The sequence below is a fragment of the Onychostruthus taczanowskii genome, unplaced genomic scaffold (genome assembly GCF_017590055.1).
Source record: "Onychostruthus taczanowskii isolate IOZ18803 unplaced genomic scaffold, ASM1759005v1 scaffold13, whole genome shotgun sequence".
Classification (NCBI taxonomy): Eukaryota; Metazoa; Chordata; class Aves; order Passeriformes; family Passeridae; genus Onychostruthus; species Onychostruthus taczanowskii.
This window is the reverse complement of record NW_024498462.1, coordinates 6,900,106-6,924,105: the sequence shown is the minus strand read 5'-3', so window position 1 is coordinate 6,924,105 and position 24,000 is coordinate 6,900,106. Positions and strand designations below refer to the sequence as shown.

The 24,000-nt window shown below is 47.2% G+C and overlaps 1 protein-coding gene across 3 annotated transcripts; it reads right to left on the bottom strand.

Moving 5' to 3' along the window:
• Positions 1-238: 238 nt before the first annotated feature.
• Positions 239-20,390, bottom strand: TMEM255A (transmembrane protein 255A). Of its 3 annotated transcripts, none has more exons than XM_041396326.1 (8): positions 20,139-20,390; positions 15,528-15,590; positions 10,672-10,761; positions 8,435-8,497; positions 7,335-7,423; positions 4,566-4,728; positions 3,205-3,348; positions 239-1,224 (listed from the first exon to the last, which is right to left on the bottom strand). In XM_041396326.1, exons 1-8 carry the CDS (start codon positions 20,373-20,375, stop codon positions 1,066-1,068), a joined length of 1,008 nt encoding a protein of 335 aa, XP_041252260.1. In that variant the 5' UTR covers positions 20,376-20,390; the 3' UTR covers positions 239-1,065. The 3 variants fall into 3 exon arrangements, with proteins under 3 accessions (XP_041252260.1, XP_041252261.1, XP_041252262.1); XM_041396327.1 differs by having other exon boundaries at positions 4,566-4,725; XM_041396328.1 differs by lacking the exons at positions 15,528-15,590; positions 20,139-20,390 and adding an exon at positions 14,911-15,087.
• Positions 20,391-24,000: the final 3,610 nt, after the last annotated feature.

Genomic DNA, 24,000 nt, shown 5'->3' with positions numbered 1-24,000 from the left:
AATGAAAGTCACAACAGTAATTGCAAATTCCTCAGGTTTGTCCTATATTACAGGGTGTTGAATGTCATCCATGTGAGACTTATATCTTGGAGAACTAGTAGTGGATATTCCTTATGTGCAGCCCATAATACAGCTACTAAACCAGTGCTTATTCAGGGTGCTGATTCAGTCCATTAAAAAAGTTAAAAGTACAAGCTTAAAAAGAAATTCCCAAACACAGAAAACATAAACAAATAAATAAATAAATAACATTTTTACTGCACTGTTCCGGTGACTTGTAGACAGTTCCTGATGGTTTTTTATAGGAATACAAGGACAATTTAGGCAGTGCAACCACCCAAACTGTTTGACTTCAGCATTACTAACACAGAATTCAGAGAGACAACTTCATTTCATCTTTTATCTTAAGAAGCAACCTGAAATAAAAACAGCTTGCCCCCCCTCAAAAAAGCAATATTCTGATTATTTTGCTACACATGCATGAGGCTATCCTATGATGTTATCCTTTTCAACAGGGTTACATTTTGAGGCACTGTCACGGTTCCCCCCAAAATTTTTCCAGTGTGTTGGGCCAACGAGCGATGTGAGCTAGGTCCTGTGTCCTCCCAGCCAAAATCCCAGCAACTGGAGCCCAAAGGCCAAACAAAACCAGTGTTGAGTGGTGCTGTCTGCAAGCACCCTCACCTCAAACTGATAATCTTTAGCAACTCTTGATCTTGGCTACCCTTACTTCAGCTTGGCACAAGATGGAGTAAGGCAGACCAGAATCTGTCATCTGTGTTGGATCACTTGATTAAAAATCAAGGACTACATGAACCAAAGAGGCTGAAATTTAGGTCACCTGCTACTCAGTGACTCATTAAAACATCAGAAGTCTGTCCCCTTTGTCACAGGCCATTGTTAAAACTTCTGAAATAAGTCTCGCAAAAAAGGACAGCCCAATCTAATATTTTAATTTGCAATTATCTTCTGTATTCTCCTGCTCCCTCCCACAGTAAAATATAAATACAAAATGTTCACACTTATTTCGATGGCAAATATGTTTTTTCTTCTTTCCCACGTTCTTTATGGCGTGTAAGGTGGCGGCTTCTCAAAAGGTGGGAAATAGGGTGGTGAGTAACGAGGTGGTGCATTGGAGGCCCACATATAGCTGGGAGATGGCGACAGGGACTGGGGGTCATCCGAGAGGCCAGAAGGAGTGGAGGCTGGAAACACGCTGGAATGCTGCAGGGAGACAGCAAAGGCTCTAATGTAACCATTTCCTAATGGATTTTGTCAAACTGATACTTCATTACCAAACAGTTCAAAATTAACATTTCAAGGTTCACCTCAGTGAATCGTGTACATACAAATAACACTTCAGATAACTTGTTGCATTCGGAGGAAGCACAGCCTGTAAGTAACAGTTTTGAAAAATGAGGCTCCTTAGATCCAAAATTGAAGATATTTTAAAAAAAAAAATCTCATCACTTCTGTGTTCTCCTGCATTTCAAGTGAAAACTGATGAGTTCCTCTCAAATCTTGGGTGTCACACACCAGCCAGCAGCAACAGTGAATGAGCTGCTCTAAAAACCAGAGAACTGGGTCTGCCATTTTAGAGTTGTGTGTGAAAGCCAGGTTTCTGCCAGGGCCCAGGCTTCCTTAGGAATTCTGGTGTGTTGTTTTTCTCCTGTGAAAAATGTGTGGAATGAGTGGGAAGCATTCTTGCACCAGAGGGAGTGCATCCTTTGGAAGGGATTTGAGAGGCATGGCTGGGCGTGCTCCACGTGCCGGGGGTGTCAGGGGACAGGGGTCAGGGTGGCAGGGTCACTGCTTGGAGCACAGTGGGGCTCAAGGCAAGGGAGTCTCCACAGCAGAGGCTCAGCTAATGCAGGTCCCAAGTTCCCTGGGCTTAGCTTATGCAAGGCTTAGACCTGGAATTTCATGTTAAAGAGGGACTTGGCTACATTAAATTTAGATGAATTGAGTTTATGCCCAGCTTTTGTGCCGTCTCCTGAGCCAACACCTGAGCTCACAGCAGTGGGACCCGGACGCTTTGATGTGTCTGGCTGAGCTGTGTCAGCAGAGCCCAGCAGTGCTTCCAGTTACAAGGCAGGGAAATCACCCATGCTGGGCTCGCTGCAGGAGCTGGGCTGCCACGCTGGCAAGCTCTGGGTCAGACAGTGCTTAGAGCTGCTGAGAAACTGGGAAAAGGACTTTGTAGCACAGCTTGGTTTGGCATGCACTGAGGTTGGCATTTTTGTAACTGCAGCAAGTTACACAGCACCAGTGAGTGTCCTAGGTTTCATTGATCTCAAAAGTGAGTCACAAATACATCCTAGAAGTTCTGACTTAAGGGTTCAATTCTATTGAGGAGCCCTGACAACAGCATTGTCCAGTGGCACTAGCAGCAGACCCAGGAAGGTTTAGATTTGTGTTACCTCCAATGCACGGCTCAGATGAGGGACGTGGTGGCTATCAACACCTCTTTGTTGATGACCAAGTTCCTAACTCTTGTTAATTAAAAAAAAGTCTCTAGTCCTGGTAGCAGTGTGATGTGTTAATTAACATCACCCCTGTGGTAACATCCACCTGCCAGAAGAGCAGAGGAGGAAATGTCATCTGCTTCAGCAAGTGAAAGCTGCTGTTGACAGCAAGGTTCACATGAAATTGCTGTTTCCAACAGCACAGCTCCACAGCTCAGAGACGAAGGGATGCATTACAGCAGAGGGGATGTTTGCAGGGACCCCTCTTAGACCAGCTGAAGTATGTGGAAAATAACCACAACAAAATAACTTTTCAGGCATCTCGTGTCCTCAGCTCAAATAGCTTGTTTCCAAAAGCTCTTCTATTTCTCCCAGACACAGTAGTTGGCCTAATAAAATCTAGTACCTGATCACCTGGCTTTGCCTCTCTCCTCAGAACATTGCAGTGCCAGAGGCAGTGCCCATTTTTAATGTGATCTCTACTAGTGAGTGATGGGGAGGCAGGCAGGCAGCAGGTCCTCCCTCTTGCCTTCACTTCAAGGACAGCTTTCAGGAAAACACTGCCTTAGTAAGAGAGAGCACTGCCAAGGACCAATGCCTAGTAGGAAAAATTTGGTATTTTCTGCAGGAACAAGAAAATTAAACTGTGTGAATGACAGAAAGACAGGCCCAGAGTCCTGCAGATTGCCTGGATTTAACCTTGCTGCTAAACAAGGAAACATCCTGTAATGCTGCCCACCTGAAAGTCATAAGCAGAGTAGGGAGGCAGGTGAGGAGTGCTGTGGTAGTAGGAGTTGTAAGATGTCACTTGTGGCCTGGAGTAGTAGGTCACTGAAGGGTGAGCGTTTTCAACACTGCAGTTCAGCGTAGGGAGGGAAGGAGTCTATCAAAACAAAAAGAGGAGAGTATGAGGCTGCAAACCCAGTCACAGAAAGCTGAGAGCTGAATGAAAGCAGAAATAATTTAAAGGAGCACTGTGTGTCTTTAGATGTCAACTCTGTTGAATTAGCAACTGGCAATCCAGTTCCCTCTCAGGCAGCAGCTACGCTCCAAGGTCACTTCGTTCCACAGCCCTTATTGTTTCAGATTCCAAACAACAAGCTGGCAGTAGCCCAGTGCACACCAGTACCCCCCAAGACAGATTTACTTCTTCACAAGTAGGAGAAATTATTCATTACTTCCACATTGCTCTGTTATTTGGTGCATTTTGTGCATTGCTGTTCATTTCTAGACATCTTTGTTTGCAGAGGCTCTCTGGTGTGGATCAAATGTCAAAGGGCCGTGATGCACAGCTAGGAACGTGTTCCTGTTTTATTTGGGAAGATATTGGTGAGTCTGAAAAGAGTTCAGAGTTCTGAAACAACGTACCCTTAGTGCAGGGCCCAAGATTTCTTTGTAAGAAAAACATTTAGCCAAGACAACAAATCTCTTTTCTGTGTGAATGTTTTTGTGTTATTCCAAATGAGTCATAAGCGACTGAAAAAGCCCCAAATGTGTCTGTTGAACATTCAGTTCTATTCCTTCATTTGTGCTGTTGTGTTGTACCATATGGAAGGTAACAGGCAGCCTGGTTAAGTGAAGGTATTTCAAAGCTCACATTGTTGGAACAGTATTTTTTTCATTATCTGAAGTTTGGTTTTGGTCCCCAGTTCACCCTCTCAGGTTCTGCACCATGATGAAATTAGATGGAGAGTTTCAGCCTAACACAGCTGCTTAAACTACAAAATCAACAATTAATGAGCAACCACCACACTTTTCCTTGTAGAATGTGAACACTATGAAAAGGAAGATCAATTTTTACGAAAGAGTTTATTTTCAATCATCCTGGTGTTGCCAATGCCTCTCTGATGGTTCCTTTTGAAAATACAGTCTCCCAATTCTGTTAGTATGGTCTAACTGTGCTCAGGTGGTGACAACAAGAGCAAAAAGTGAATCACTTTCACTTTTTCGTTATAGTTATTTCTTGCCCTTCTTCCCACCCTGACTGAAGTAATGCAAAGATCATTTGCATTGAAATACCAGTAGTTTCCATAATTATTTTTAAAGGCAATTTGCCTGATTTGTTTTCTTTAATGCATCAAGGAATTGATATCCTCTTACCATGTCTTTAAAGCCTCCAAGTATTGCTGCTGTAATGATCCCTAGGAACAGCCCGACTATGTTCAGAATCGTTGCCGACCAGAGCAAGTGGTAAAGGTGGATGATGTCCTGGCAGCTGCTGACATCAATGTACTCATAGTACCCTCCAGAAATCTCTACTCTGCTAGATTAGGAAAAAAACAACAGTAATGATAAAAAAAAATAAAAATGCACCACATATCATAAAACCCAAGCAGTACTGCTGGACAGCAAAATGCATTCTGCAGCTCAGTGATGACCTGGACCTTACTAGCGAGGGAGTGGAGTGGGGATAAAGCCTCCTGGACCCCCTGATTGTGGCTCCATGATCTCCCTGCACGAAGGGAGTCTGAAACCAATTACTGGCTCTGTTCTGAAACAAATGACTTTGTGTCTGAACCTGCCTGTTATTTCTTTAATCTGAAATCTCCACAGAGGTCCTGGGGGCTTACCAAGGACAAACCGGTCTTGGAATTACCCTGGGAAGAGGAGCAGCAGCTGCCCCCAGGCAGTGCTGGCTGCTCCCCAGAGCCCCAGGGCAGCTGGTGGGATGGGCAGGGGCAGCACAGGGGCACCACGGCTCCTGCCAGGGCTCGGCCACCAAGCAGCTCCAGCTCCGTGCCCTGCTCCAGCCACCGGCCCCTCACAGCCCCTCAGCAAGCTGGGCACTTCATCTTTCTGCTCACACTCTGAACCTTTTCCACACGCAGAAAAGAGAGAGAAAAAACTCAGCCAAATCTGGTCAGGTCATTGTTTTGGAAAAAGAAAAGCAACTCCTGCAGCAAGTGGGCTGAAGCCTTGCAGAGGAATTCTTCGGGAATGACCTCTCTGAGTGAGGGTGGGGAACAGGCTGGCCTTCAGCACAGCTTACCAGATGTAGCGTAGTGGCCTACAGCAAAACAAATTTATCAGGGACAAACAGTGCCAGGCGCTTATGAATGACTTATCTCCCAGCTCACACACAGGGTTCAGCTCAGAGCACATGAGAGCTTTGAGGAAAGGTGGAAGAACTGGCTCATATTTAAGGTCAAGAACAGGAGATCCAGGTTCAGCAGACTCCACAAGGCCTGCAGGAAGCTGCCCCCTTTCACAGAAGTCACCCTCCTCTGCTGATTACTCAACTTCTGCCTCTTTACCCTTTTTACTCCCACATTTCATTTTAGGAGGCCACTGCAGGAACATCACAACCAGATGAGGATTTCAGGCAGAATCGAGGCACCTCAGGTTACAAAACTGTGCGCTGGCTGGCACAACCTCTGTAACCTGAGCTCTCGGTGACCCTCTAACAATAAAGCCTGATTGTGCTGTTTGAAGTGCTCCTTCCTATGGAGATGTGTGAGAGCACGGATCCCCCAGGGAGAACATCCCTCGTTGATCAGCGGGAAGGGGCTTTCGGGAAGGGGCTTGTCCCGTGCTGCCAGAGCCAGGGCTCCCAGCAAGAATGCAAGATTGCTGCCACGTTTGCCACGGTTTCCATCCTTTACATGTGCACTAACCAGTCTTGAGTGTCCGTGCCTCTCGTACTGAGACATCACCCTGCACCTCCTCAGTGCAGGAGGTTTGCGTGGTACTAAGCAAGACTGAAACAGCAACAGCTGGTATCTTTCATCAGAGAGGGGAAAGTGGGTCAGGGGCAGGTCCCAGAGCCAGGACGGGGAAAAAAACGCAAAATACCAACAAAAACAAAAGAAAAACACAGAAAAGTTTTAAGCTTTTCCATTCCATTCCAATCAGTTCTCTCTCCAATCAGTATCCTCTCTTCAGCTAGTAAAAAGGGATTGTGCTCTGTAAACTGCCCAAGGAAAGAATGAGTAAAAAGTGATTGTATTCTGTAAACTACTCAAGGAAAGCATGAGCTTCACGCCTCTTTCACACACACAAAGCCCTACAGAGACCGGGATCACACTTCCCAGCACAGGGAACCACCCATCCTCTCCCAACAGCAGCTTTTGATCTTCCTCCACCACAGTCAATGATTTAAGTGGAGGCCAGCCCAGCCAAGTACTGTTAGAAATGCTAAGCCTGAAACAGCTCTAGGCAAGAGCCAGCAGTAAAAAAATCGATTTATTAATGCCTTGCTAACACACATTGGACACTCCACAAGATATAAGCAGCGCATGCTGTAAATCAAGCTGATTTAGGCACAGAAGCCAGATCTCAGCGGTGTGATTGCTCTGCAGTGGTTCTCGATTGGGAACCTCCTCCTGACTCACTGCACAGAGCTGGTTCACCTTCCAGCCCCGAGTGAGCATGAAAGACATTCACTGGGCAGAGGACACTGGTTTATGAAGGCACAGATGGCACCAGCCTGCTAACTCTCCTCTGCTAGCACGGCGGGGAATGGAATGGTGGCAAGGTAAAGAAGAACACTGTCCCAGTTTTTTTGCTTCTTCAATATTGTCAAAGAAAAAACCAAAACCCAGTGCCAAGAGAGAAGGAAGGTGTCAGGACAAGCAACACTCAATAGGTGGAAAACCTGAGGAGGACACCAAGCATGAAAGTGCTCTTCATTTTTCCATCTGGGCTGGCCCAGAGCATACTCACCCATAGCTGGGATGGCCTTGCCGTATTTCACACCCACCTTGACCTGGTTACCTTTTGTCTGGGACTCCTCCTTGCTGACAAACACAGCTTAAGGTCCCTTCCCACAACAACTGCCATTAACTATCCTGCAAACGAGCTGCGAGCTATCGCCAAGGAGCGTGACACTGCTCGCCCTTCCCACGGCCAGGAGTGGCATTTTTGGCTTACTTCCCACAGTTGTACAGGTCACAGCAGAAGCAGGTGTTGGTTTTTATTTTCGGTGTGCAGGGGGCACGGCGCTGTGGGTGACAGACCGCCTGTGTGAATACAGAAAAAAAATACATAAAGCACAGAAGGACACAATCCCCAAACACAGTTTCTGCTGGTGTTTGGCCTGCTCTACATGTAGAATTCTCAGTGATCTCCACATAAGCCCCAGGCAGATTTTTCCTTCCTTATCTTGCTCCCACGAAGCCTTCCTATGGGAACAGAGATGCACTTGGCTGGAGCAGAGCAGCGTTTCCTCTGCTGCGGGAGCTCACACACAAGCACCTGCCTGCAGAGGAGGGAGGTTCTGCAACTCCTGCAAGCAGCCAGGGCCTTGCTGAACCAACCCACCTCACCCCAGGGCAAGGCAGAGCAGAGAGCTGTCAATAGCATGGCCCAAACTGAGAGCAGATTCCAATAGTGGTGCAGAAATGACCAAAGTGATTAATTGTGTGTGCCTGAGGGTGGTAACACATGGACAGTCCTCGGCCTGAAAAGAGAGTGGACCACTCCCACACTGCTAAATGTTTAGCATTTAACTTTGTAGGCCTTCTAATTTGGTATATAATGGTTATTCAGAACTACCTAACTACCTGTGGACTTGTGAGGAAAGCTCTGAGAGATAATCAGTGCTCAGCAAAGGCAGACAAACATCCATACACACCATCAGTATGTGGCAAGATCATCCATCCCCAACAGGCTTCTCTTTGGAGAACACAACAGGAGAGGTGCAGAGGCTGCTACTTGTTTCTCATATACACAGAAATTATTGCTGTGTGAAACCTTAACCCTCCACCCAGCTGCTATGAATGCACAGCTGCAGACCTGGAGAAACTGGTGCATTTTCCTACCCTACACGCCCTCCTCTCCATCTGCTCCATCACTCCTGGGGCAGTACATGGGGATCCCACCTCCCGAGTGCTCCCAGCACCCTGCTCCCACCCCAGGCACAGCCTCCCACCCCTCCTCACTTTGCAGACCTCCAGGACACTGGAGCAGCTGCCTGGCAGCAGGTTCCCCACCTGCTCCAAGCAGCAGGGCACAGCAGAACGGGCTCTCACCTCTGGTGGGGTTGTACTCTTGGAGTAGTACTGACATCGCCCCGCGTACAGCGGCCGCAGGTCCTGCACAGAGAAAGCGCCAGGCTTAGCCCTGCAGCAAAGACAAACTCACCCAAAGGGGCTGGGGAAAGGGACCAGACTTTAGAGAGACCCTGCGTGGCCATGATATTTTATGAAAAATCCTTTGCTAGGATTTTTCTCCTAGCTGAGAAGCCTCAGAAAAGAAATGTAAACAGTTAATTATCTGATGGCTGTGGAATGTGGTCTGGACATTGTTTACCAACAGGTGCATCTTAAATTAGCCTATGTGGATTGTTTTCACTTGATGACCAATCACAGCCACCTGTGTCCAGGCTGTGAGCACTCACAAGATTTTGTTATTCATTCCATTCCTGTTCTTTCTAACCTTCTGATGAATCCTTTTCTCTCTATTCTTTTAGTATAGTTTTAATGTATCATTTTAATATAATATGTAGTATAATAAACCAGCCTTCTGAAACATGGAGTCAAGATTTGCGTCTCTCCACTCATCCTCCTTGCCACACATGGGGCATCGACCACAACCCTGATCTCACACCAGCTCCTCAATGCAGCAACAGCTCTGCAGCCCCCACCCCAGTCCCCTGAGCCCCGGGTGATGTTTAACCCTGGTCCTTGGAGGCATCAAATTGTTACAGCCAGCATGGTAGGAGCAGTCTCTCAAGCTGGGCTCTTTGGGTGATAGTGGCCATCCTGAACTAAAAGACACATCCCAGGTCTGCTTTAAAGATTTCTGAGGGTTCTTCCTGCTGAATCATAGCAATTTTTCATTAATTGTTCACAAATTTGTCCTTCCTGTGCTCTTCAGTGTCTTGTGGGAAAGCTCTGGAGGATCATCAGCGTTCCAGCCTACAAACATGCACTAATGCCTCCCTTTGTGGCAGCTTGATCTCCAAGGCAAAGCCTCATGGAGGCTGGCTGATGTGGATACACCTCTGGCATGGAAAGCAATGCCAGAGGTGTATCCACATCAGCCAGCCCTTCCCAGGAGCTGCCAGACCGGCTCTCCAGGTGTCTGATCCAAAGCTGGGCTGGCAGGGCAGTGGCAGCAGCTGGCAATAGGAAAAATCCTTTGTGCTGGCGTGGCAGGAGCACATTTCCAGCAAGGTAGTGATATTTTTGGACTGTCAGGTGGTAAAGTGAGGCCAAAAGCCCATCTGTTCATCAAGAGGCAGAAACCAAAGCCTCTGTCTCACACTGCTCAGCTCTGGTTGCCTCAGACACACAGCCACCCCCAGAGCCAGGGGAGCTGCCAGCTCATGCCACAACCAGCCCATGGGGTCACACCCTTGCAAAGGGGGTCAGAGATGGCCCAGACTTGCTGGTTTCTGTCCAGACAGACAGACACCCATCACACAAGTGAGAGGAGCTGCCCTTTGCTCTGCCAGCAAATCCTGCCTTTCCACCACTGGAATACTCAGGGGCAGGAGGGAAGAGCCAGCTTCACAGGGAGCACAACTAGCCAGCTGATACAGGGAGTAATTCTGACCTTCTGAAATTCCTTTCCATTCTGATACAAACAAACTCCAAATCTGTCTTCTTAATCCCTTTTTGACAAAAATTTTTTAAAAAGTCATAAAACTGCAAAGCTGCAGGACGAAAAAAAAAAACCTGTTTGCAGTTGCAAATTTCAATCAAAAAGCTGAAATGGAATTGCGTCTTTTTATTTCTATAATAATAACTAAAGCTTTTGCACATCCCACTGTACTAGTGATTGGTCATGACAGCAGCTCATAATTTTTTAAGTCACCAAATGGAAACTGAGAACCTACTGCAAATGTTTCCTGTTTATACTGTAATGCTTCAGTGAGCTTTGTATCAAATTGCTTCGTTCTACTACAGCATTGTGATTCACTCTGCATTAAGAACCAGCTCTGCCAACATTTAAAACAAAATAGATGCTACTGCTCATATCTTGTCCCTTGGCAATAGCTGTAATTCACATTACATCTTAAGTGTTCTGATACTCAATAAACACATAAAGCCAAAAAAACCCCAAAGCAAAGCTTTAAGATCTTAGTGCTTTCTGCCATTTTTTTTAATTATAACATTTTTCTAAAGCTTGTGATTTAAAGCAGCATCCAGCACATGATATATATTCACAGGGTTTCATGTGGCCTGATACAGGCTTGCAGACACCATCACTTGTTTTCTTAGATGCAAGTACTGCAGGAGTGTGTTTTCCTGGAAGCACTTACTATGTGTCTGGCAGCAAAGACACCGTCCACAATGGCACAGCAGAACGCAGCGATCACACCAAAGCTGATGAAGACGATCGATGCAACCAGCTGAGAAAGGAAAACAAAGCAAAGCGTCAGCTGCCTCTCCACCACCAAGTGATCAGTGTCCTCTCCTCAGGGATATGTAGAGCACAGTCGATGAGCCCCGGAGCAATCAATGACCCGAATGCTGCCCGGGCTGCACACACTGCTCTGGCTGAGGCAGTGGCTCTGTCTGCTCTGGCAGCGGGGCACAGTAGAGCATCGTGCCAGACTGGTTCTCTGGGGACTTGATAGAGTAATGCAGGTTTTTTCATGAGTCCAACAGGCTAAACTTGGGCTGAGGATACACCTCCTCTTCTGGCTGCTGCTGTCCTCAACTGTGCCCTGGAGAGACAGAGGATTTCTTCTCCCCTCACCCTGGAGCGCCGTGGGGAGCTGCTCCTGGGAGCACCTCCTGAGCTGTGAGATGCAGGAGACAGATGTGCGAACCTCTCTGCTGGGACTGTGCCTTCAGGGAGCAACACCCGGCTGCAGGCACAAGCACAAAGCCACGAGAGCAGAGGGCAGTGACCAGCTGATGCCATGGGTGCTGAACACCCCACAGCAGCCTGGCTGGGCTCGGTGCCAGGCTGTGGCAAGCACAGTCCACCCAGCTCCCACTGGAGAGCTGCAAGGACACAGACTTCCCTCCACCTGCAGCTTGAGAAGGGCAGTCAGACAGGCTTTTCCACTGGCCCCATCCTGCCCATTCTTAAAGTTAGGGTGAAAGCAGTCCACCCAGCTCCCACTGGAGAGCTGCAAGGACACAGACTTCCCTCCACCTGCAGCTTGAGAAGGGCAGTCAGACAGGCAAGATCCTTTTCCACTAGCCCCATCCTGCCCATCCTTAAAGTTAGGGTGAAAACATTCAGCAGGTGAAGCAGGAATAATCTCCAATCCAGGTATGAGAAACTGTCTATTCCCACTATGCCACTTCAAACACCACCTCTGCCAAAGAGCCAGTGCTCAGCTGGGGGAGCCTGCAGCAGGGCTGACACAGCCCCTGTCACACCTGAACCCAGGTGCTGCCACTGGGCTCCTGACCAGCTCCTCACACACAGAGCTCCCACGCTGATCCCGATCCCCCCTGCCACAGCACACTGGGGATACCAGCAGGGCTGCAGGGGGAGGGCAAGCACAGCACCCACACAGACAGGTTCACAAATGCAGCTTGGGGAACAGCTTTCAGTCTTAGTTCATATATATTGAAATACATTATTTCAATATATTGACAGTATTTCAGTGTAAAGAACAGGAAGCTCCCTGGTGGTTTTCCAACTCTGGTGACCGAAACCTTCAAGTGTCAGTTGCTGGCAGCTGTTAAAAAACTGTTTCTCCACGAGTACAAAGGTGACTGTGGGCATGGGGGAGCTGTGAGCAGTAGTAAAAATCTCTACAGCCCAAATACAAAGCTAACAGCCCGGCCAGCACTGACACACACCTCAGGTCTCCTGACTTGGGGATGTTTGTTTTAAAGATCCAGGTACCAAGTTTGCTTGAAAACCTTGGCTCCCGCCACTGCCCAAGGCTCCAGCTCTCAGACAAGCCAACCCCCCAGACCAATACAATCCAGAAGGATCCTATGTGTGTTTTTAAAGCACCTCAGGATTTTTAGGTTAATCACACTGGTGTTATCTACATCACCCTAGGTGAAAACAGATCTTGCTCCAGTAACCTCACATACAGACCAGATCAGCTTGAACAATGACTGGAAATGCCAGAGGGCTCAGCTGGAGCAGTGGAAATGGCTTACTTAAAAATGAGAGAAAATCAAATGGTTTTCTAGATGAGGCAAGCATTCAAGGCACAGGCATTGGACCTGCAGCAGCAGAGAGAGCAGGCTGTGAAAGGATCCCAGAGAGCACGTGAAGGTGTCATGATCACAACAAGCTCTTACTGGAATATTTGATGCTGTGCCACAGAGCACTTGCAGATGGCAGCAGGTGACAAGTTTTCCAGGACCGGATCCTACACTGACCCCGTTTCTGTCAGCTGTGAACTCCTGCATTTCTTCCCCACCAAGCCCCACCCTTTGCAGGTCTGGATCCCAACCCACACCATCTCTAGGGAAACCACACAAGCAGACAAAGTCCATTTTTGGTGGAAGACATGGGGTTTATGGCTTAGGGTATTTTGTAGCAAGTTTAGTGTTCCTCAGTACTGTCTTTTGTTTCATACACACATGAAAGAGGATATTTGCCCTAAATAGCATGAGCCTTAGAGATGGGAATTGAGCCAAACACTAAATATACACAATTAGGGAATTTGTCAGTCATCTCTGCTCACAGACAGGAGCTGCTAATATGGTGGTTTAAAATAAATACAAAGTTAATGATACTTTCATAACAGCCCTACCAAGAGGTAAGTACCTGATGCTCACTTTATTTACATAGGTTTTCTCCCTCTCAGATGTAGAAAGAAAAGCCTGAAAACCAAACACTGCAAATTTATGGTAGAGAAAAAAATCAAACAGCAAATAGAAACATACAAATGGAAAGGAATGAAAAAGAAGAAATGTCTTTAAAAAGAATGTCTTTGCAAACAAACTGGGCCTGATGGTAGATAAGGCCAGATATGGAGAGGAGAAAGAAGCAATGGGGGGAACCATAAATTCCACAGGAATTCCACTAATTGCCACAGACTGTTACTCACTGGAGGCTGTACTGAATCTCTGGATTTGAGAAAGAACAGACACAAGGAAAAAGAAAAACAGGGGGGTATACATTAGAAGGGAGTATTAGGTGTTTCAGGAAGTCTGTACCTCTCATGTACCTCAGCTAGTGGGGAAAGAGAGAGCAAAATGAGGCTGGAAAATGAGGAGAAAAAAGAGGCTGCATCCCCTAAAAATTTTGAGAGTCCCCAGGGGAAATAACCCATGGCCTCTCCCTTTATTTGAATAAAGTTACAGGACTTCTCTGTCTGCTTTCTGGACATAAACCTCTGGTGTTTGTGGATTAATTTTCTTGACAAATTTAATTTTAAAAATCCCAGTTTTCAACTTGCCAACAAGATTGTTTTTGATTTGGGGTTGATAATACTGTTCCTGTAGCAAGCAGAAGTCCTTCTCTAGAGCCCTGTGATATTATTGACTGATCTTCACTCGTGGAACTCCAGATGGAGTCAGTCACACCAAGCAGCATTCAGACAACAAAAGACAAACTGGGTTTGGAAAGTGCAGGAGTGTCCTGGGCTGAGGTTCCCTTTAGGTGATGGTGCAGCCCCAGGTGGGCTGTGAAGGTGCTGGTCCTTACTTTTCCAGGGCACAGATGACACAAAGGCGTGCAAACTGCTGACTCCTCACTGGGAGGCTGCAGAGTGGGCAGAGGGGTGTGTGCCAGAGCTGCCTGGGCAGCTGGCCCTCCCGTGGGCACTAAAGCTCTCCTGCCCTGCCCTTCTAGAGGCATAGCATGGAAGTCAATACACATGGGTGGGTAAAACCAGAGAGGTCTGCTCCTGTCAGCAGCCTGGGGGAGTGAGAAGTGATCCTTCAGGTTAGCTCTGCCATCAGCCACGCTGGCTCACTGACCCCTCACTCAGCATCACCTCACAGACAGAAACATGCAGAGAACACAGCTGCACAAGCTGCTTTTGGCTCTTCTGCCTTCAGCTGCACAACAAGGCAGACCAAGGCTGCCTTTTAGCAAACTAGGACACGGGGGGAGTTCAGAGAGGTTGAAAAAAATAAATCCTCCACGGCCAGCGGTACCACAGAAAGATGCAATGGACAAAGCTGCCACTGTGAAGTGCTCCTGGGTAAGGAGGACATGTGACTAAAGCACAGGGACGATAAGTGACAGCTACTGCATGTCCTCTCTGCCATCTGAGTGGAGACATGCTCATTGCCAGCCCAGGCAGCAGTGATGCAATCCCTGCAAAGCTGGGTCATGAATGTTTTTTAGGACACAAAATGATAGAGAGATGAAAAGAATAAGCTCAGGCCACCCAGGGCTCTTCAGAATAATCAAACCACACTGTTAGAGCCACACTGTCACTTGTGGGCACTCCTGTGAAGAGTCCAGGACTGGCACAATATGTTCACTGCTCAACCAGACACTGACATGCTGCTAATACATGATGAGCAAGAGGCTGAAACCCTGCTAGGACAGAAAGAACAGGGAAATGTTGCTCTTGCAGAGCCAGGGTGAAAACAACAAAAATATCCACTGGGAAACTCACCTCCCTTGCACGCTGTCTGACTGTGGGAAAGGCAAATGTCATCTCCTGCAGGGTCTGCTTCACCCTCTCCTCCTGCTCTGCAGGGAGCATGCCAAGTGCAAAGCAAAGGCAGCACAAAGGCAGACTCTGGATTTGGACAGGAATTCCTCCCATCTGCCTTTGCAGAACCTGCCTTAGCGCTGGTCAGCAGAACACACTGCTAACCTGACCCCTGAGCCCCCTCCATCCCAGCAGCTCAGCAGGACAGGCTGCAGGGATCTCAGCAAGGCTGCAGGATCTCAGCAAGGCTGCAGGGATCTCAGCAAGGCTGCAGGGATTTCAGCAAGGCTGCAGGGATCTCAGCAAGGCTGCAGGGATCTCAGCAAGGCTGCAGGATCTCACTGCCAGAGCCTGGGGCAGGCACAGGCCAGGGGGTTGCAGCTCTCAGCTCTCCTGAGTGAGACAGTGAGGCAGAGTGCCCACAGGGGACTGATCCCAGGCTGCCAGAAACCAGCTCCAGTTCTCAAGAGGTATGCAACACTACCCTGGAAGAGTTAGGAAAACCTAAAATAATAGTCTTTACACACAGTATTTGAGTTACTGTCATTTTTTAAGAAAAGTTTTTATAAAGAACTTACCATTTGTCTTTTGTTTTCTATCAAGTTTGATCCGATTATTCCAAGGAACGACCCAAAACCAAGCTGAAAAACAATGTATTGTTAGCATTTAGTTCAGCATGATACCCAACAGATTTTACAAACAGAACACAATAAAATCCAGAAGCAGCAAAAGAACATTCTGCTGATGTGTGAGCTCTCTTCCTTCAGCAAGAAATCAGTGGAGTCTCTCACTAGCAGGAACTATCAGGTGTACCCCACACATGACACTAAAAGCGTGTGTAGAAACCAAAAGGATGAGTTCTGAATTCCATCCCCCCAGTGATGCTGAGGAATGGCTGGTGGATGAGGATATGCATTGCTGTCTTGGAGCAGCCCTACAAACACTCAGGAGCCTCCAGATGCAAACCCAGCAGGACCAGTGCACTAAATCCTCCAGGACCAGGTTCTGCGACCTCACTGAGCTTGTGAGCAACCACCTCAGTTCTCAACTCAGAGAGTTCCTCAGTGTGAAGCATGAAATAAAGGAAGTTTATACTTTGGAAGATTTAGCAGTTTTCTGTCTTTTACTCCTCCCTCATTTCCAGGGGTGAGGATGCATCAGCCAGGGTGTTCTAGCAGAAGAGCTCACACTGGCCCAACAGAATAAGGCACTGCAAAAGCATCTTTCCTTGCTGCTGTAACTGACAACACTCATTTCAGCTCAGTGAAGCCAGCCAGGAAAGCAATTTCCCACCTCCTTTCTCCATAGCCTTAAGCTACACTAAGAAGAAGTTTCTAGGACAGAGCACACCCCAGCCGGGACAGAAACAGGGACTTCAAGCAGGAGCCATGGACTAAGAGGGGAGATGCAAAAATAGGATTGTGGCACACTGAGAAAGGTCCTTGGTTGGTGTAGAGCATATCCAACCCCACTTCCATGGGTTGGCGAAATGAGAAACACTGGAAAAGTCCCACAGCTGGATCTGTCATACTAAGGAGGTGCAAATCCAGACAACAGACCAAGGGCCCATGAAGATCCATGTGAGAATTCCTAATAGCTGGCCAACTCCCCAGGAAGAAAAACAAGGCATGAGACAAGCTGTAGTGGTTCAAAAATGAGTCAACTAACCTGGAATCAATACTTTGAGATCCAGGAACAGAAAACAAAGGTTTGATGAATCCACTACTGACAGAGGCATGTGCAAGATCAGCAGACACAGATGTGATGTAAACTTGGGCTTCAGTCTTCCCTTGCCCTGCTTAAGCCCAGCAAGCTTTGGTGCAGTGCAGGCAGGGAGGGCAGCTGGCTCAGGGTTCAAGTGAGCAGCTGGATTAACGTGGAGCAGCTGAGCAGGCTCTGCTTCCCCACAGCCTGGCTGGCACTGAGAGCTCCTGCACACCCCTGTCCCCACATCAGGCACATGGTGGGAAGCACTGCAGCGAAGCCAGGGTCTGCTTACCACTGGGGGGACAGGCAGGGCAGAGACCTAGGGCACTGCTGAACTGCCCCACACTGACCTGCCAGTGCTTCTGGGCTTATTATTTAACTTATTATTTAGCTTAGGCAAACAACACCCTCACCTTCCTAAAGTAACACATTCATAGTTCAAGTCCAAGCAAAAAAAAAATTGGGAGATCCAGACATTAACAATGACGTGGATCCAGGTGTAATTTTCAATCTAGTGATATTTAGCAGAAGGAACTTGTGTGGTAACACACACCCAAGGCAAATGCTCAAGAAAAATGTTTTGTGCCCTTTGAGCTTTAAGAGAAATATCCACATGGTGTTTCAGAGCAGCCTCAAAACAAAAGGTGAAATGCTTTAGATAATTTAAGATAATTCAAAAAGAAGAAATTAGAGCAAGTCTGTAGATCCAGCAGGTGAAGACCAAATAAACTGGTGGATTCTCATTAACAGGAATTCTCATTGCACTAATGGAAGAACTACTCATTCTTCTATGATGGGACAAAAAGATCTCAGTAATGTTCCTCAGTTACATCATTTATTTGCTGGTGGATGTGGTCCCCTGGGATCTGTCTGAAAGGAGGACAGGACACAAAGTGAATGTGCTTTTCCAGAGTAAAGCCCCAAGCCAACATCCTTGGCAAGGAACCATCACAGAAGAGGTTTGCCAGTGAAAGCCTTAGAAAGGTCAGTAATTTACACAGATCCTGGCAGCTGTTGGAACTTGGAGACACCACACCTATCTCACAGTCTCACTCCCACAGGGCCCCTTGTCTTCTGCACCTGAGCATTACTCTTGTCTGCTGAACATCACTGCTGTGCTCTGGGCTCCTCTGTCCCAGGTCTGTCACCCAGCCACAGGTGAGGACATTTCCCACAGAGACACAGCTCAGGTATTCCCTGATGCAGCTGTGAAGGCATGGGTGCAGCTCATGGAGGAGGGTGAAGGCACCCTGGCTACAGGATGTCACTGAACCCTCTGCTTCAGCTTCTCCAGTTCAATCAAAGAGGAACTGAGCTGCTAGAGAAAAAAACAACATCAAGCCCTCAGAAAACCCAACCAAACAAAATCCTACTGATGTGTGGAAGGTCTCCAGTTCTGTCCTTCCTTGGGACTAGAGACATCAAGCCCTCAGAAAACCCAACCAAACAAAATCCTACTGATGTGTGGAAGATCTCCAGTGCCTGGTTCTGTCCTTCCTTGGAAGCAGAAGCCTGGGAAGATAATCCCCTGCATTGAAGCAAACATCTTTGCACAAGAGGTGCTTGCCCAAGAAACACAAGTTGAAGGAGGAAAGAAGGGTGGTTTAGGCATGGCAGCAATGAGATATCTGATGTCTGAGTTCAAGAAGAATTTGGACAATGCCCTCAAGCACATGGTGTGATTCCTGGGGTTGTCCTGGAGCTGGACTTGATGATTCTGATGGGTGTTGTCCAACTCAGAGTATCCTATGACTTCAGGATTCTACGTTCCCTAAGATGATTCCAGCCATGGAACTGCTCCACACACAGAGAAGTTGCCCAGCATACAAAGACACTTCTGGCTCTATCTGCTTGAGGACAGCTCACAGAACACTCACTCACTGCAGCCAGCCCTTTTTCCCCAGTAAAGGGAGAAATCCCAGCCTGTTATGAAACATCAGCTATTTTAAGCACCTTCTGAAGCATCCAGCAGCACTCTGAAATGTTTTCCTGTGCAGCAAGACAGGTGAGGTCATCACATGTTTCCACGGAGCAGATTAATGAACCTAGGTGGGGAATTTGGTGACAAACACAAATTGCCAGGGTGCCTCTGAATGAAGTAACTCAACGCCCTTCCCAAGTCCAGCACTTCATTAATTCCTTGAGCAGACCAAGCCTCAGAAAAGTGAAAGCGATGCTGACGTTCTGGACCATAAATAGCTCGGGAGATGTCAAGGGGATGTGAGCAGCAGACTCTGCCCATTTGCATCAGCCTGCAGGACCTGCTCTGAAGCACGAGGTTCAGCTCAGGCTGGCACAGTGCAGAGGAAGTGTGGAGAGTCTGCAGCCAGTCTGTCATCTTTCTCAACACCTTCCTTCTATACTTCTCTTTTAAAAAGATCAGGCCTAAATGCAGGAAATACTGGGACAAGCCAGAAAACCTAAACCAAAGAGACCCAACATAATCTGTAACAATGTTCCACACTGCAATGGCTGTAAAGGCTTCTTTTCTTCAGCTGTACAAGAACTTGGGCACAGAAAGTAAAAATCTCCCTGAGATCAGCAATGCATGGCAAATAAATCAAACAGCAATAAGACAAGAACAAGTCTCCACCTGGTTTTCTGGAATGGTTTCAAGCCTCCAAATTCAAGGCTCCAAATCAAATGTGCAGCATCCTACAGCTGTTGACCAGGACCTTTAGCTGGGGCTACTGGCTGCATTTAATCTACTGAGACACGTAATGTGATTGCATTTCAGTGCTTCTTTTTCAGCATGTCTTAGACATGCAGAGGAACAGAGCAGGACTTGCTGTCCAGCTCGTGTCAGACCTCTGCTCATGCCAGGAGGGTCATGAAGTACTTGCCCCTCATGCTTCTGTAAGAGAGCATATATCTAATGGCAAGAAGGCTGGACACCAGTGGTCTTCTCTAAATTAAGCCATGTGAAGCTAAAATATGGTTCTTTCCCATTTTCAGCTGCTGGTAACAAAAAAGAAGAAATGGATATGCTCGTGGCTTTGATGTACATGCTCCCCTGGCAAGCTGCCACAGCTCCTCATCCAGGGACTCCAATTTGTTAAACACTTCTGCAAGTAAACTTTATGACCACAAGTTCATGTTACCAGTATTTCAAAATCTGGTCTCTCAACTGCTTTTGGCAGTAAGGTCCTTCTTTGCCTTACTTCTGCCTGGGCTTAGTGTGATCTATGTAAACAAAGAAGTTCTAAAGTTGCTTCAACTGACATAAAATCTATTCAACTGTCTCACCACTAGCTCAAAATCAAGTAATTTACCTAAGCTCAGAGGAAGGTGCCGCTTGGATGGGATTTTTGCATGGGAATGTGCAGCAGGTGCAAAATAATAATAAAACAAATAAATAAAATGGTAATGAAGTAGCTAAGCAAAATATTCAGGACAAAATCACCCTTTATAACAGTTTCAGCATTACAAGGGACTTTGTAGGCAATAAGTTTTCTAGACCTACCTAGGAGTTCTATACTTACAATAACCCCTGGGTAATAACCTCCAACAGTCACATTTTGGGTTCTTGTTGTAGCAGCTAGGCCCACCGTTAGAATTAATACTGACACAATGAGGAGAGTCACAGTTACGTAGAGGGAATTTCTTTTTCTTCTATTGAACGACCCTAAAAACACACACACACACAACAGAATTTGCTGATTCCATCTGGGGAGAGTCACAGCACCACAAATTTCTCCTCCCACTGCCAACCACACCATGGTGAATTTCCCTTCTTCTGACTTGAGAATATTTTTGGGTTTGCCTGCCACTTTTCACCTTCACTAACATTGCTCTGACGTAGGTGAAGAGAGCCTCAAGAACTGCAGCTCTGCAAAGCTCATTTAGATACACTGGAGTCTCCCAGCCCCTCTAGCCTGGGGCAATTGAGCTAATGAGAAATATTCACATTAGACATTTATATACTTTCTGATCTGTCTACTTGCATCAAGCTAAATAACCCCACTGCATGCTGCTTGTTCTGAGAGGGGAAATTTGCCTGTAATCATAAGGCATCCACAGCTTTCCATGCAAATAAGACATCACCAGTAACAGCCACTTCTCCTCTACTTTCAGCAAGGACCAGGTATTTTTAGACACTTGAATAATGAATTTGTGGATTAGTAAAACTCATCTACAGCTGCCTGATGATGAGGGCTTTTTTTTTTCTTTTCTATATTTATAGATCTCCCAAATGAGCATAAACATAAAAGAGTGATTCCACCAGCCAAGAGGAAAGCTGGCTGTGACACCACACTCAGCAAGATCTCCAGGGGCGTGTTTGGTCTGCATGTGCTCTGCCATCTTTGTGTCACTTTGTGGAACAATCCTTTTGATCATATTTAACATATTATGTAGATACAACCCAGCACCTGCAAGAATGGCTGGGAGGATAATGGATTGTAGGGGCCCCTGCCTGTGGGGTGCTGGGGCCACCCTGCATCCCATTCCCACAGCCTGGGGCTCTCCAACAGGCCCTGGGAGCAGGTGAGGGTATTCCCACCTCAGAGGCTCCCAGCACTTCTCTGGGTGTTTCAAAGAGCAGGAACGTGTCCCAAGGACAAGGAGCAGCTTTCACCACTGTGGAGTGCATTCCCTAAAGCAAACCACCTTGGGCATCCCCCCTTGCCCAGGGCTCCCTGGCAGCCTGGGCACAGCGAGGTGAAAGTGAAGCACCTGCAGAAAGGGCCTGGTGGAAGACTTGGTCAAGCCAAGCACAACCTCCTTGTCCAAATTCTCCAGAAAGAGGAGCACACCATCCCTGCTGGGCACTTTCTGTCTCAGAGATGCCCCAGGTGCCCACGGGCCCTTCTGTAGGATCTGCAGGATGTATTTATGCCCAGCAGATCCTTTCAGCCCAACAATGATGCAGCCATACCAACCCACACAGGCTGCTACAGATGATCTCCCTTCTCCCACAGGCACAGCTCTCCACAGGGAAAAGCCCAGGGAAAAGCACAGCTCCCCCCTGCTCCTCCACCCCTGCTCCAGCCCACCTAGGAGCATCCCTCTCCATGCTCTGGGCTGGCACAGCTGCCATGGGCACGGGGCTGGATCATTTCACCCACAGATGAGCTTGAAATCACAGACAAGGGCTAAACTTGGGGCTTAAAAACCCAACAGAAGGAGAGCACAAAATCACAGAAGGGCAAGGTTGGAAAAGACCACTGGAGGTCATCCAGCCCAACGTCCCTGCCCTACGTGAAAGGCAAGAGAGGTTTATAAAATAAAGCACCATCCTTTCTGACTGCCCTGCTGTCTCTGGAAGGAAAGCTCTCCACCCACAAACCTTCTGCTCATTTCCAGAGCACAGGTCTGACTGCACCACAGGGACATCACTGGTCCTAAGAGCAAGGAGCCTGACAACTGGTTAGTCCTCAGCTGGAATAAATAGCTGGATAGTTGCTAATTTCAAACAAAAAAAATTAAATAACTGCTAGAGGACCCCAAGATTCAGGCTGGATATTTTATCAATGATCTTTTTGGTCTTTCAAGCCATGTTTTACAGGCTGCAGATAAAGGTATGTGACTGTTTCCTGCAGGTTGCATTTGGCGTTACTCTCCTACAGCTGCCAAATAAGTTAATAATAGAAAATCTAGGCTTCTAAATCACCCAAAAATCATTAAGATATTAAGCCATTCTGTATGTACTGCCTCACAAATACAATCATTGTGCCACACTTCAGTTTCAATGTAACCATTTACATGCAAGTGTCCCATAAACGTCTTTAAAAAACCATAACAGTGGGACCAAAACTGGAGAAAACTTGCCATTTCTTACAGAGATCTGTTCTGAAAGGGGAGAAAGGATGAATCCGTCTTGCTTCCACAGAATTACCAAACTTCTGATTACTGCTACAGTCTGGTTGGCAAATGAGCAGAGGGTAAATAATCCCAGCCACGCGTTCCTCACACAGCCCCCGGCGGGCAGGGACGGGCTGTGGGTGCAGATGTCTGCAGGGCACTCACACACCCCAGCCAGTGCTCCTGCACTGCCATCACAACTGCTGCAAAAAGGTACCACGAAAACCACTCTGAAAGGAGCGTCTTGAAACACCATTTGTAGATGCTGTACTTGTTTCAGCACCATCATGTTTTTCACTCTTAATTTCTGTGTTGTTTTCCAGCTTAGGACTGGCACACAACAACATTCAACAGAGAACAGAAACAAGGTTTCAACTGGAAATTTTCTCAAAGCTTTTCAATATTCCTCATAAGATTACAAAAAAAAAAAAATTTAAAAGCTTTTATTTCAAGTTCAGACAAAATCAGCCATAATCTTCTAACTTGATATTGAAAAGAGATGTTAAACTGAGGAGACAATGTGACTAGCTCCACTCAGCTCTATACTGGGATATTAATTACATTTTTTCCTTCTCTGAAAACACCTTGCTATGAACATAGAGAGAAAGTGGTTTTGTACTTCTGTAAGGATGCCTGCAGCTGCTTCAGCATACAGACTCACACCCAGTATCTCTCTAATAGCTGCTGAAGGGCAGCTCTGACAAAATCCTCTCCCTCAACATTAATTTCTGCTCAAAGTATTCCCCACCAGCTCATTTTCCTGTGTGCTCCTGAGCTTGGCATACATCTCTGCACAGCAGCTGAGCTACGGCAGCTTTGCTACCTCTGCTTTTAAGAGACAGCAATAGCCTTTTCTCTGTGATTTATCCCAAACAGATACCCCAAAACTTGCAGTGCTTACCACAACATAAGTAGACATCCAAAACATTGTGCTGAACTCCGTTAGGGAGCAGTAAAGAAATTTATGCTATCCATAGCCTGGCTATTGCTTTTGCTAAAATGGCACTCCAAACGGGCACTGGTTTTAGAATGATTGTTTTTCTTTTAAGCATAAGAAACATCCTCTTGTTATATTTGCCCTATAAGCCATTCTAAAGACAAGGCTGTAGCAGGTATTTCCAGATTACTTTAAAAGTTTGCAATAATGCATATCTTTGATCTGCCCCCCGATTATTAGAAGAAAATGGACAAGATGGCACAGAAACACGACCGACTTCTCCATCTTGTTCTTTGGGGGAAAAGCCAGAAGCGAAGAATCGGCACAGAGCAGCAGCTCAAGGAAGAAGCCAGCTCTAACTTTTACCCCGGGAGAACCGGGGGCAGATGGCACCGAGCCTCCCTCTTCCCGGCCCCTCTCCTTTCGTCCCATTTTTCTGCTCCCAGCGCGTCGCGGTGCGAGCGGTGTCCCCGCGGCTCCGGCTGCGGGCCCGGCACGCACGGCGGGGCTGCGGGCTCACGGCCGGCGGGGCGCTGCAAGCGAGGGCAAACCCCGAGCAGGTGCGCGGGGTCCCCGACCTCACCGGGGGCGCGGGAGGGCCCCGC

Excerpts from the sequence above, each read along its gene's own strand:
- TMEM255A (XM_041396326.1), bottom strand. The coding sequence starts at position 20,375 with ATGGTGTGGTTGGCAGTGGGAGGAGAAATTTGTGGTGCTGTGACTCTC. Across the intron at positions 10,762-15,527 it reads TAGAAAACAAAAGACAAATG|CTGGTTGCATCGATCGTCTT; the intron begins GTAAGTTCTTTA and ends TTCCTTTCTCAG. Across the intron at positions 1,225-3,204 it reads ACTCTGCTTATGACTTTCAG|CATTCCAGCGTGTTTCCAGC; the intron begins GTGGGCAGCATT and ends GTCTCCCTGCAG.